Here is a 15,190-nt window from a genome sequence, read left to right as displayed (position 1 = left end):
AGAATTTCATTTCATGCTTGCATTTGCAAACATTTAGGCTTTCAACCTCTGCTGCTAGACATTAATCATAGGATGAAGAATGCCAAATTTGAAGACAAGGTTAATAATATGCTCACCCAATATTAGTTTTACATTCTGTCATGGGAAAACACTGTAAAAAGAATAAAAAGTTCAAGACCTTTGTCTGAAGTTACCATATAAACACATAGAGTAATTCTACTGTTGTTCCATCAGGAGAAGAGAAGTTTTCCAAATTCACTATTGCTGCTGAAAGAAGAAATTCAAATCCCTAGACCCTTGAAAAAAACCAACCATTTGGCATCTCTAAACCTCCTTGCAGTTTTCCATGAGGATAAGCTGAAAGATCAGTTAGGAAAAAACTAACAGCATCAGCTGAGTTTTCAGAACTGATGATCAGAGAAGTCTCTCACAGGAAATACTGTGATTCAACAGAAATACAAAATAGTAAGTGCCATTGAGAATATTAGATTCTCACATTCAGTTGACATGTATCTTTGTTTTTAAGATACATCTGTATTAAACATATGAAGCACCTGCTGCTTGACAGAATACTAATGTGCAAACAACTCTGCTGGTGCTAAAGCACAGCCTTTTAGCAGAAACTTACATCAACTTCAGATGATTATGAAATCACCTCTCTAGCTTCTATGAAAAATAACAGGATAAATAACATGGTCATCCTGTATCTTTTACTTTCCCAGCTTTCCAGCCCGTAAATAAATCAACACTTGGGAGCAGCAATGGAATGACTCAAGTCTGTGATTCGACCCACCTTATTTTATTTCCTCAGATACATGTTTTAGACATGCATTTAGCTATCACTGCTGCTTCAATCAATGCTCCCAAAAGTTCAATGACAGTCAGCTGAGTAAATTAATCAGAGACTGCCATCACTACAACCAAGTTATTTATATACTATGCATTACAACTGACTCAGACATGTAATTTAAAACCCTAGTCCCACAACCCACAATCCTGCAGAAACTACAAAATTACTATTAGTTTGCAATTCTGCATCCAAATTGGCTCTTGCAGCTCTTTACAAGCAATAAACCAACAGACAATAATATTTCTTCCAAGATCAGTTGCCACACATGAAAATTTTACTAATACGAAAGAGATCAAGTCATCAGATAGACATGACTTTCTGGCACACACACAATGAGCCAATAGGCAGAGCTCATAATAACTGACTGACAAAATTCATTCTTGGAAAACAAGTGTAACTCAGGAAACAGGAAGTCTGTACAGATAACCCAAGGTAAGCAGTTACCCAGCTGTGTCAAAACTGGGCCTTGGGCTCCAATAGGTACCCAAAAGCTTTAGTAAATATATACATGGGGGTGTTTTTTTGTTTGTTTGTTGACGGGGGGGTGGTCTTGGGGGTTTTTTTTGACTGACTCCACAATCCACAAACAGACTCCAACAGGTGGGTCTGCTGCTTAGGTGAATGTACCATTTAGTTCCAATTTCCAAATGCCTCCCTATTATCATAGTATCATAGTATCATTCAGGGTTGGAAGGGACCACAAGGATCATCGAGTTCCAACCCCCCTGCCATGGGCAGGGACACCCCACACTAGATCAGGCTGGCCAGAGCCTCATCCAGCCTGGTCTTAAACACCTCCAGGGACGGGGCCTCGGCCACCTCCCTGGAGGTGGAGGAGCTACATAGAGAGCAATAGGGAAATTGTTCAGAGGCAGCAGTTTACAGTTGGGTTTTGTACATTAACAGGACACCTTGTGTGGACTCCCTGGAGAGTTGCTGCTTACATCACTTCAGTTATAAACATTAGAATTCTCCAGGTTAGAAACCCCTGGAGGATTTGTGAATATTAGCAACACCTCATAAAAATTCTCTTTTAATAGCTTTTTCCACTGCTGAGAATTTCTCTGAACAAAGTTACGATTTGTTTTGAGAGAAGTTTAGGAACAGATATCAAAAATACTGACACACCACAAGGTTTCCCTTCTGAAGATTAAAAGGTTACTGACCTCACTGAGGTAAATAAAAAAGGAGCATGTGGACCCATCTACACCGTAACTCGCATAACAGGGATCCGATCGCCACATATCTTTCATCCACTGTAACAGAACAAAAGCACAGTCTGTTAGGTCTCAGTACCATATAATGACTCTATACCATTTCATACTGAACTGGGGAATAACAAGGGAAAGCTCTAAGTGGCTACATCTTGCAAGATAAAAAAAATCACAAATAACACAAAAGGAACACTGTGAATATTCTGCAGCACATTTTATCTCTGCATTCAGCAACCTGTGGCAGTAACTACATAGCATACGTGTTTATAGGACCTGGTAGCTAGGCAAGCAGAGACAAATATCAAAAGGCAAATACAATCAGGATCCAGACATGGGTGTGGCTGGACTTGACTACATTGCCCATCCCTTCCCACCTTCCCTATGTTACACTTGCTTGGGAATTTAACAAATCATTTCAGTTTCCAAGACTGAAATCTTCCCTATTTTGCCAAGCATTTGCCATTTCTGCAGAAGCAAGCAATGAATTTAAATTGATATTTTAATGTCCAAATAATGTTTTAGTCCTTGTGATACTCAAAAAGAATCAAAACACAGACATAAGATTTACAAATTATGTCTTTTAAAAAAAAATATTACTGTCTTATAATTTTAGGGAAAAAAGGCCATGAAATTTCACATAGACTTGGAATTTATAAATACCAATCTATAAATAAATTGTAGTAATTGATACAGGCATTTAAGTGTCCCACAATTTTAATTTTGGCTTCCAGTAATAAAACATGTGAAATGTATCTTGAGAAAAAAAAAATAAAAACAAACAAACAGCCCAAAATCATCATCATAGAATCAGTAAGGCTGGAAAAGACCTCAGACACTATCAAGTCCAACCTATTACCCAACACCTCATGACTAACTATACAATGGCTTCAAGTGCCACTTCCAATCCTTTTTTGAACACCTCCAGGGACAATGACTCCACCACCTCGCTGGGGAGAACATTCCAATGGCCAATGACTCTTTCTGTGAAGAGCTTCTTCCTAACATCCAGCCATTTAGCCCCCTGTCGCAGCTCGATACTGTGTGCTCTTGTTCTGCTGCTGGTTGCCTGGAAGAAGAGACCAACCCCCCCACCTGGCTACAAAATGTTCCCTCTCTGCAAAATTATTGAGTTTTATTTTTGTTGGTTTGGGTTTTTTCCCAACCAAAGTTTGATAGCTTTTGGTATTTGGACTTCCCAACTGCACTATAAGTAAAACATAGGATTTCTGTAGAATCAACTTCATACCCCAAAGTTCTGGTTGCACACTTAGTGCACTGCCTTGCTTGTAAGCAGAACAGGCAGAATGTTTTTAACAGAACTGGGGAAGGAACCAACAGTTATTGGCAAAGAAGGGTAAACAAATGTCTTGCTGAAACAGAGAAAGGGCTGGAATGAGATACACAAAGGGTCCTGTTTGTGGAGTATGGAAATGCAGAACAATTCTTAAAGGGGCAGAGAACAGAGCTTATCAAAAAGGAGAAGAAAACTGAGCAATAAGATGATGTTAAAACAATAAAGCATTTTATTAAATAATATAGTACTTTAATATATGACACTTTTATTCCTGTTTTAATAGGATGCCACTTGATTTCTCTGCAGCTCTATTATTATAGGTTTGAAGTGAGCAATGTTGTAGTGACACACACTGCTAAATACCCTCCTTTTTGACCCAGTCATTCTTGTTTCACACCACTGTCCGAGTAGTGATCTCTGGCAACATAGGTTCAGCTTTCAACAGAGTGCACATAAGATTATAAGCTGATCACTCACCTTTATTTTCCCTTCACAGTGAGGAAAACCATCCATAGGAGGCAATTCACACTGTTCTTGGGCTCCATTTATGAGATCTAAAAAGAAACATGGACCATAACTGAATTTTATTTTACAGTTCTGACAGATAGCCTTATGAATGGTTCCTTTTATTTTCATGAATCCACAGTCCAAACTGAGATGAAGAGGCCTAGTGTATAATATTTCATACAACATTAAACCTCGGTGTGATCTTTTTTGGCTACAGAAGAAAATGGTTGTAAAGATTTCAACTCTGATTTGCAGTAAAAGTACTGAATTACAAAAACTGGTCTATGAAAACTTACAAATTAAGCTAATCCATACTGAGAATAATAAAAAGCAAAACATCTCCCTAATCAAAGTATGCTTAAAACTACTGGAGTAATTTGCTTCTAACTGTCAAACATTTATAAGATGTATATTGCTATTAAACATAAAAACTAGCATTTATAAGATGTATATTGCTATTAAATATAAAAACTAGCTTTTCAAGGTTTGTTATCACTTTATCAAAATCCATGATCTCAAACTTGGCAATAGATATATGACTGCATGAGGAGAGGCTGAGGGAGCTGGGATTGCTTAGCCTGGAGAAGAGGAAGCTCAGGGGAGACCTTATTGCTGTCTACAACTACCTGAAGGGAGGTTGTAGACAGGTGGGGGTTGGTCTCTTCTCCCAGGCAACCAGCACCAGAACAAGAGGACACAGTCTCAAGCTGCACCAGGGAAGGTTAAGGCTAGATTTTAGGAAGAAGTTCTTCACAGAAAGAGAGATTGGCCATTGGAATGGGCTGCCCAGGGAGGTGGTGGAGTCACCATCACTGGAGGTATTTAGGAAGTGACTGGATGGGGCACTTGGTGCCATGGTTTAGTTGATTAGATAGTGTTGGATGATAGCTTGGACTCAATGAACTCAAAGGTCTCTTCCAACCTGGTCTGGTCTATTCTATTCTATTCTAATTTTACAGCTGAGTAGCACTGCATCACATGCCATGGAGAATATTTCCTGTGGTCTCCCAAGATTTTTTTCTTATTTTACCTATTTTAATATTTTCTCATTCTAGATTTTTGCAGCACTTTAAAGAGTGTAATACAGAGCAATGCTTCCAGCCCATGAGCCAAGAAAAAGCAGTTTTAAAGGACGTTGCCACATCAACTCCAGAATGGGACTTTCGTCTAAGAACTTATAAGAACCCTCTAACGCAGGCCTGGAAGGCAAGAAAAATTATTAATGTGGTAGAGAGACCCATGCCAAAGGCAGTGGAGGATAAGGTTTTCAATTAAGGTACTTCATCCCAGAGTTATCTAAATTATACCTGCATCATTTCTGGCTTTTCCCATGGGCAAGAATCAAGATCATTAAAGCCAGCCATCCATCAACCTAAGAACACTTCATGCTATAGCAATCACAGTGCTGGGCTTCACCTAGAAGATGCTAATTAGAGATCTCAGAGGACAAAACAAAAAGGCTGCAGCATTAGAATAGAGTAGCAACAACATCAGTGGATAAAAGGTAGATCAGTGTGTTATGTACAAAAAACACCTCCTGATTTATCTGACTTTTTTCCCCCCTTTTTTTTTTTTTGTAAATAGTTTGAAGATGAAAGTTGAAATGCAAGTGAGGCATTGCAAAATGGAGTGGATGGGGAAAGAAGAATCGTGCCAGAAAGAAGACATTTTTTTGGCAACCTCTGCAGCAGCAATTTGACAAACTGAGCTGTACTGCCAATGACAATAACACCGAAGCAAAGCAGTTTTTAAGATGACTTTGTAATTTCAAATCAATAAGCACTTTCAAAATATTCTCCTTATCTTCTTGTCCTTATAGGCTTCTTGCAGATTGGACCACTGACATCAACAGCTCTGATTTCTGCTCCAAGCATGCATACAGATATGAACAATTCAAAAGTATACTCTAAATTTGGTCAGTACAGCTAGATAATAATGGAACTTTTTGCTTTACTACTGTTGGGGGATCAGACCTTCCACTTGAATCACTCTGAAATTGGTGCCTGAGATCAAAGAGAGGCAGAGTTAAAAGGATCAATACAAAAATGAAATCAATATAATGACATTAGAAGAGCTGAAGAGCTTTATGTTCTAAAGTGTGGGGTTTTTTAACAAACTCACAAACCTGAATCCAAAATAACTACTGAGCTTTTTATAAAGTATGCCAAATTCAGATCTTCCTAAAGCACAAAGACACGAAATCTATGATACAGCATCAGAGGCATAGTTCAACTACAGGGAAAGTTCAACTTTCAGCATCACACTGAACTTAGGGTTGAAAACTGAATGTCTGGGCAATTCTATTCAATCAAACAAGTCTTCCTATCCCTTTCAGTTGCATTTGAGCAATGATACTTGTCATGCTCAAAGGCTTCTTTGCTTTCCCTCACAGTTACTGTACATCATCATCATAGAATCGATAAGGTTGGAAAAGACCTCAGAGATCATTAAGTCCAACCTGTCACCCAACACCTCATGACTAATTAAACAATGGATTCAAGCGCCATGTCCAATCCTTTTTTGAACACCTCCAGTGACAGTGACTCCACCTCCTGCCTGGGCAGCCCATTCCAATGGCCAATCACTCTTTCTGTGAAGGACTTCTTCCTAACATCCAGCCTAAACCTCCCCTGGTGCAGCTTGAGACTGTGTCCTCTTGTTCTGGTGCTGGTTGCCTGGAAGAAGAGACCAACCCCCACCTGTCTACAACCTCCCTTTAGGTAGTTTTAGAGACCAATAAGGTTTCCCCTGAACCTCCTCTTCTCCAGGCTAAGCAATCCCAAGTCCCTCAGCCTCTCTCATAGAATCAATTGACTGTAAGTAGCCATTTTCAGAAGAGACAGTTGTAAAACCCTGAAAGAGGAGGCATTAATGGTATTTAACATGCAATTCCACATACCTTTTCTTCTGCAACCATGCTTGCTTAAGGGCTATTTTTCCTCAGTCACTACCCACTGAACATCATGCAAGCACTACCATTCAATTAGCTCTTAGTTGGATTACTGATATGGAAACAGTTAAAAATAGTTCTTGCCCAAAAGTACTAATTGATACTAGAAACAAAATTTTGACTGGCACTACAGAGCAAGCGAAGCAGAGGTGGGAATGACAGTCCCCCAGGGGCTGCAGCTGCAGGGGGTGCAGCTGGCACAGCTTAGGCAAAGCCAGTTAAAAGAGGAATATATTTCTTTTGCTTGCTCTGTGCTAAATGGCATTACTCTGCAAAGGTGCTCATTCCACCCTAGACTTGATATTACTCCTTCAATGTCTTATTTGTCAAAAGTAGGAAAGTACTCAAGAGTTGCTCTTCTGCCCTTTCTGTGGATTGAAAGGTGTAGCTTGTCAACATGAAAGATCCATAAACTGTCAAAAAACCCCACACAACAAGAACACCAAAGCCATGCCTTCTGTCTCAGGCTAACTATGCTATCAAATGATGGCTTTTCACTCAGAAGGTTAGTCAAGCAAACCTGAGGTCCTTTTAAGTACAGGGTAACACAGCACAAGCTGTAATTCTTTAACTTACTGCATAAATACTTAGTGTGGCAAGTCTATCACTTGTAACATATTGCATTTTAATGGGCATCTCATGACCTGTCAAAGAAAGGAGTGATGAAGCCTCGTTTAAGGTAGATACACAACTGTAATCTAGAGAGCTGTTTGCTGTTATCATGGGCAAACAGTTTCTGCACACCAGTGGTTTTGTAGATAGGCAGTGATCTTTGTTACTGTTTATTGTTTACAAGGTTTTAGAGGACCCCTCTATTTGCCAGATCTGCTTGCAAGAATAAAAACCTGCCTTCTTCCAACAGCTACATACTGCAACAGCCATACACTTCAACAACTTGGATCAACTGCGGCAGCGCTACATACAGATACTTTCCAAGCAGAAAGCCAGCCCTCTCAGTTCTCTCCAAGAAGTAAAAAGCCAGACGCTTCTGTCAGCACAAGCTCCAGATTTTCACAGCTTCTGGTTTCCCTTCTGGCCAGCTGCATTAAGGCTTTTCCAGAGCAGCCCCACTCTTGCTCTTCCACTGGGATATTTACATATATGAAGCATACTGATCTCTCCAGGATAATCTGTATGTATAGGGAACACAGAACACTAACACCTACCTTTATCATCTCTATTCATGCTGTAATGTTTGGTGAAGTGTTAATGCCTCTAGTAGTATTGCCAAGAGTACCTGACATCTTTCCCTGTCCTTGCCAGAAACACTAAGCACTCCTAAGATTCAACTTTCTCAAAAATGCTAACATCATTTTTTTGACCATTACACTCTGAAGATGCTCCAAAGGCTCACCAGCTCCCCACTCAGCCTTGCTCTGGATTTACCCCAAACACCTGTATCGACTATCATTTGCTTCATTCATAGCTACTAGTCAGGTAATAGCATGCACAGTGAAGGCAATCCTATACAGCTTAAACTGCTTCACAAACCAGTTTACATAAAGTATTACGCAGAGCAGAACAAAATGTGGCAAAATATGTGTATAACAGGGAATGAATGTGAAAGAACAGGAGAAGCAATGGAGAAAAGCAGCTCTGTTTCAGCTGAGTACTCCTTAGACAAGCAATCTTTCCTTCACACCTGCAAATAGCAAGCTAGCTGATGTAACCAGACTGGAAACACATCTACATCAAGGAGAGTTGCCCAAAGCAATGCACTGCCTGCAGAAATGGGAACATATTGGCTTCTACATGTAACCCTGAGAATTAAATGCAGAAGTTTGAATTAATTTGTGAACATTTTTGATGGCTCCTGCCAACTACTAACTTGTGCTGAAGCTGCACCTTTTTATTTCTAGAGCACAGTGCAAGTCCTAAGTTGAGAAATAATCCTCCCCACATTTTTCTTCTTTAATGATCACAACCTGTATGAAGAATTATTGCTCTTCATGACAAACTAGGCATAGAGAGTATGCTGAAGCCCAGTAGGGCTGTTTGTTACCTGCAGTAACAGCTAGTAGCAGCACGTGGGCAACACAAAGGCACCTTTCCCAATCTGTACTAAACTAGCTATTCTGAACTATAGTTAAATACATAGGAAGCAACCTTTTAAAATACCTGGCAGAAGATGCTGATCAGTCTCTTTCATTCACAAAGTAACAGTCCAGCTTGCCCTCTTCAATGGACAGCTTGTCCTCAGATGGACCAGCAGAAGCAGCATAATTGGGCAGTATTGCCTCTAGCTCAGCCAGGGTACAGGCTGCCAAACCAGCCAGCTCCCTTTGTATATGCATACGCTTCCATCATCCACACTCTGCTCAAACAGGAATCCAGAGGTCAACAAATGCTGTGTATCCCATGGACAGCTGGGATCAACCTCAACCAGATATCAACAGTTTACACTTCTGAATGGATCACAAAGAAGAGGGAGATGGAGCAAATGGGGATGTTGATTGTGATGGTTGTGGCTGGGATAGAGTTAATTTTCTTCACCATAGCTGGTGTGCAGCTGTGATTTGAATTTGTGCTAGAAACAGTATTGATACACAGGGATGTTTTCATCACTGCTGAGCAGTGCTTGCACAGAGTCAAGGCTTCTTCTGCCTCTCACGCCACCCCACCTGTGAGTAGGCTGGGGTGCACAAGAAGGTGGGAGGGGACATAGCTGGCATAGCTGACACCAACTGACTAAAGGGATATTCCATATCATATCATATCATATCATGTCATGCTCAGCATATAAAGCTAGGGGGAAGAAGAGAAAAGGGGAGGACACTTGGAGCAACGGTGTTTGCCTTCCCAAGTCACCATTATATGTGATGGTGTCTGGCTTTCCTGAAGATGGCTGAAACCTGCCTGCTGATGGGAAGCAGTGAATGCATTCACTTGCTTCACTTTGCTCACACACACAGCTTTTGCTTTGCCTATTAAGCTGTCTTTATCTCAACCCACAAATTTTCTCACTTTTGCTCTTCCAACTCTTTCTCCCATCCTGCCAGGGGAAAAAGAGCGAGCAGTTGTGGGGGGCTGAGTTGCCAGAAGGGATTAAACAATGACACTGATCTACACATCTGGATCTTCAAAACCATGAAAAGCAAGTATCAAAACATAAGCCAAGAGTTTGGAGTTTTTCATTATTTGGAGATGACAAAAAACCCCAAACCATAATATCTGATGAAGTTTCTTGTTAAAAAGATCTGCACAGAAATATTACGCTGTTAGCAAATTCATGTTGGGTAGTTTCTGAAGGGGATAAACACATTATTATGCCAGACATTAAGTTTACTTTTGTTGAAGAATAGTATTTGAGAAACCAGAAAGGTTTTTATTCTTACATGTAATTTAAAATGCAAATTCTGAGATCTTTTCCCAGCCAAAATGTAGAATTTACAGCCGGAGTTAGAAATGCAGCAACTGTCAAGTCAGCACAAAGCAACAGCAGTTAATATATACACTTTATTCTCTTAAGCTTTGTGTTAGCCACAATATTAATTTCTGTTCTATGCCTAACTGGTTTTGAAGTCATGTGCAGCTTCTCTCTTCTTGGCTGTTGTTGAGGACAGACTGAAGGAGTTGGGGCTGTTCAGTCTGGAGAAGAGAAGGCTCCGAGGTGACCTAATTGTGGCCTTCCAGTATCTGAAGGGGGCCTACAAGAAGGCTGGGGAGGGACTTCTCAGGATCTCAGGTAGTGATAGGACTAGGGGGAATGGTGGGGAGATTCAGGATAGATGTGAGGAGGAGGTTCTTCACCATGACAGTGGTGAAACCCTGGAATGGGTTGTCCAGGGAGGTGGTTGGGGCGCCATCCCTGGAGGTGTTTCGGAGCAGGCTGGATGAGGCTCTGGCCAGCCTGATCTAGTGTGGGGTGTCCCTGCCCATGGCAGGGGGGTTGGAACTAGATGATCCTTGTGGTCCCTTCCAACCCTGACTGATACTATGGTACTATGAAAGACATTAGTATTAAAGATTTATCTCATATGGTGGCGTTACATTACAAATCAATGCATGACAACCTGAAAATACATACGTGAACACATTATATACCTAAGAGCACACAGCTGTTACAGAAAATACTGATAAAACACCAAGCAACTCTAGATATAAAAGAACCTTTTGGAATCCAGTGCTCTGTTTTTGAAGTCCCGAGATGTTCAATATAAAACTAACAAACTCCATCCCCATGTTTAGAAAGAAGCCATATGTTCACCTTGCACATGTCTGTGGCTGTTTAAAGATAAACAGTTCTGCACCAGAGATCCTTAGTGCACAGCAGGTGAAACTGAACTTGTGAACAATCAGCAGTTATTTCAGTGCAAAGTCTGGCACATTAGCATGAATAATTCTGCAGATTTGAGATACGCCATCTAACCTGGCACTGGAAAAGATACTTCTCCCCTCTGCACTATATGAGCAACTATACTAGCTAAATCTCATGACTTTGACACTGTCATAGGTTCAGGTCTTCATTGTCCCTTGCAATTAAACTCCATGTCCACAGATGTTGTTTGCTATAGTGAAAGCTGACAACACCCAGGAGAGAATTATGTGGTTAAGAGCACGATCCATGATAGGGAATTGATTTTTTGTTTGCTCCCTAGTTACTCTTTGACAAAGCAGTGAAAATAAGCAACAGTGAATGCTACATATATATTTGGTCACTTTTCTGTATTATGCATCCTTCCAGTAATGCTCTTTGTAGCAGGCTAAAAAAACCCATCTGCTTCAAATTTTCTGCATTTGACAGGTAGAAATTGTAGAAACAATCCATTAAGACAGTAATCTAAATAACAATTATTAGGTACTCAGCAGTGATTGCTGTTTGATAGGTATTCTAACTGTCATAAAGTTTTAAACACTGGTTAAAGCAAACGAAAAATACTGCTGGAATTGCAAACTGTGACACCAGCAGCGCAACTAGGCTGCTAAGGTGCAACTCTTCATTCTTTAGGGAATGGAAATATCTTTAAGAATTAAACATGACACAAAAATTTATACACTTTGGAACCCTGAGGCTGAAACACGGTGCAAAAAAGCATATTAACATACCTTTTGATGGCATATAGCAAAGATAGTAAGTCAACTCAAAGTGTTTCCCATCAGCACATTTCATGAAATTAGGAACCTCCTAACAGACACAGTAATGATCAAGTCTATTCACTAATTTTATATCTCTTCCTCCCCCCCCCCCGTTTTTGATCATTACATAAAAGTCTTCCTTTAATTCATTCTTTTTTCCACCTCAGTTCTGAAATCTGGTATCTACAGTGAGACACAACAGTGTATGTTAGACTAGCTTACTTTGAATAAACAAGAATTTAGAATAAACCAAACCAGGTTGGAAGAGACCTTCAAGATCATCGCGTCCAACCCATCAACCAATCCAACCCACCCAAACAGCTAACCCATGGCACCAAGCACCCCAGCAAGTCTCCTCCTGAACACCTCCAATGACGGCGACTCCACCACCTCCGCAGGCAGCCCATTCCAATGGCCAATCACTCTTTCTGTATAGAACTTCTTCCTAACATCCAACCTGAACCTCCCCTGGCGCAGCCTGAGACTGTGTCCTCTTGTTCTGGTACTGGCTGCCTGGGAGAAGAGACCATCATCCGCCTGTCTACAACCCCCCTTCAGGTAGTTGTAGAGAGTGATAAGGTCACCCCTGAGTCTCCTCTTCTCCAGGCTGAGCAACCCCAGCTCCCTCAGTCTTTCCTCATAGGGCTTGTTTTCCAAACCCCTCACCAACTTTGTTGCCCTTCTCTGGACTCGTTCCAGCAAGTCAACATCCTTCCTAAACTGAGGGGCCCACAAATGGTCTCCTCTCTCTTCTCCAACTGACTAACACAATCTTAATTTAATTCACATTTTTCATGTCTGGATAGTATGACTTATTTAAGAAGAGATTTTGCAGTGTGAGCTGAAAGCACTATCAATGTATTCAATGAAATGAGGTAAAGCTTTTGAGAATTTAAATGCAGAGCACAAAATGCTTTCTGGTAACATTTCAGAAAAAGCAAAGCACTGGTAAGATTTAAAGAAAATTAACTTTTCTACTGCTAGTCCATCCTCACACCAGCTGTGCTGCTGTGTTCCATTAATGCTACCAAAATCAATGCAGTGTTAGGAGAATTCGAGTAGTAGTCAAGTGGTTAATCAAAATGCAGCCCAGGGGACCACTAACAGCCCCCTTCAGCATTACTAATAGAGCTTAGTACTGCAGTGGAAAATATTCACGTGTGGTCTTCTGCACAGTCATTACACTGTGCTGCAACAGCAAGGCTTGAAAACACATCATTGTCTCCAGCTCCACCCCATTGCTTTTGTGGGAGGCAAATGGACAACAAAATGGGAAAAACTGCTTGATACTATATAGAGTGTGGAAAAAGAATACAATGTGTAAGGCATAACAAATACAAGTCAAAAGCAAAGCATCACCATGGGAAAGCTGTACTCTTGGCTACTGGAAACAGTGCAGCCCACATTCTATTATATCCAGTACACACTGACATTCTGTGGGGATAACTGGTTTGGTTTTTAAGGTATGGACACTGTGTGTGCTACTTTCTGCACAGAACATTGTACATGCTACATTAACTGAAGAAATTCCTCCTGTAGTCCTTTTATGACAGAACAACTTTGGAAATGCAAAACAATATGCAGCACCTTAGCTTTTTTAAATCTAGTTTAACTCTGCAAGCACGGACCTCTGGGGCAAACTGTGGCTGCAGGCTGCTCAAACTAATGAGGCTGAGCAATGTGTAAAAGTTCATTGGAAAGAGCTGTGGAAACAGATCAGCTGATCACAAAGTTATCCAAGTCTGCTGCCCCACCTAAAAGGCTTCAACGTATCATATCAGTCCCAAGTCTTCAGGAAGAAGGACACAGAAATACCACTACGAAGGTCCTGCTCACCATAGTAACGTTTGAAAAATAGCCCGCTTGCAGCATTGCCAAAGCTGCCTTGTCAGGCTGCCTTGCTATGCACGAAGGATGCCAAATATCTGACAGGCATCCAAGACATCATGTTTAAATGACAAGTAAATACTCAAGTCTGCATCCTAATGAGTGACTTTAAAGATGTTAACTCTAAAGTTAACTCAGCAGCCGATGCAGCAGAACAAGCTAATGTCTAAGGCAGAAAAGCTATGGAAACTTTGAAGATACAGCAAAAATACCCTCCTTTACTAAACAGTGTTACATATAGTAACCTGGTACTTCACCATTCTTAGTCTTAGAGTTCTCCAAGTACCAGCTATGTACCAGAGGAGGTGTGAGATATTTGATGTGAACCTTCACTTGCTCATTTTTATGGGACCAAAGACACGCAAAATGTTCCAAAGTGACATTTTTCAAGGCAGAAGAACATTTCGTAAGCAACCAGCCTGGCACAATGTTTGGTGCAATTATACTATCTGAGCTGTTACATGGTTGGTTATACTTATCAAAAATTCAGATTTTCACTGAACAATCACAGTACAGTGATGACAATGGCCTCAGAGCCTCTTGGCCGTTCCTTCAAAACAAATATTTATTTTAAAGCATTGGTTTGCAACACGCATATTCAGAAGTAATACCACTGTAATTTAGCAGTGTTTTAAAGCCTGAAGAATTGAAAGTTTCTCTTAGTTTGCTTAAATCAAGTTTTCCCCATGGCTGTCAGAACACAGGAAGAGTTCACAATTCAGAAAAAGAACAAACCTAAACCAAGCCAACCCCCAACACATAAACCCCACACCCCATGATTACCACAAAAATTCACATGAAGAGAAGAGAAGACTGATTCTTTGATCATGTCTGTGCAAGCAGATTGCCCTATCTGATGAAAGGGGCTTAGAGCAGTACTATCCCACAAAAATCAAGGATTTCTTTCATAGAAAAGCACAACTGTTAAAAGTCAAGTTGCCTAAACCAAACTGATCTTGTGACTGTCACACAGAACCAAGGATTGAGCTACATCAGAAGCAGCCATTTAGAAAAGCTCTGCTTGAAAGTGCCATGGTTTCACATTTCCCCGTTTCCATCTAATCACCTCCAAGCCAGCACCTTTAAATTTACCTAGGGTGTTACTGGTGGCAGCAGCTCAAGGCTTCCCTTCCTTTTCTAAAGCCTGATGAAAACTTTCATCTGCTAGGCATCCAAGGTCTAGATGAATACTTCCCACAAACACAGAAAGAATGTCTACCAAGTAGCTTGAAAGCTTTTCACATACAGCTTGGATAAATATAAACAGGATAGAGACACAGAAAAGGAAAGGGGACTCTATTGCTTTTGAAACTAATCAGCTGAAACTTTCTCAGCACCTCTACTAACAAGTCACTCTTTCATAAATTAAATGGAGGTTCTGAAAAAGCAGCTGAAAAATAACAGTATTAAAA

The 15,190-nt window shown here is 40.6% G+C and overlaps 1 protein-coding gene across 2 annotated transcripts in view; it reads right to left on the bottom strand.

Moving 5' to 3' along the window:
* MGAT5 (alpha-1,6-mannosylglycoprotein 6-beta-N-acetylglucosaminyltransferase) overlaps positions 1-15,190 on the bottom strand; it is a 143,069-nt gene that overhangs the window by 64,233 nt on the left and 63,646 nt on the right. For both annotated transcript variants that reach the window (XM_068139111.1, XM_068139112.1), the window contains 2 exons: positions 3,836-3,912; positions 2,017-2,106 (listed from right to left, as the gene is read on the bottom strand). In XM_068139111.1, coding sequence (XP_067995212.1) covers positions 2,017-2,106; positions 3,836-3,912 — 167 coding nt within the window. The remainder of the gene's footprint in view (positions 1-2,016; positions 2,107-3,835; positions 3,913-15,190) is intronic.

The sequence above is a fragment of the Melanerpes formicivorus genome, unplaced genomic scaffold, assembly GCF_026170545.1.
Source record: "Melanerpes formicivorus ecotype bairdi unplaced genomic scaffold, bMelFor1.0.p_v2 SCAF_5, whole genome shotgun sequence".
In the NCBI taxonomy this organism is placed as follows: Eukaryota; Metazoa; Chordata; class Aves; order Piciformes; family Picidae; genus Melanerpes; species Melanerpes formicivorus.
Note: the sequence above shows the minus strand (reverse complement) of the source record. Positions and strands in the feature narration are given on the sequence as shown.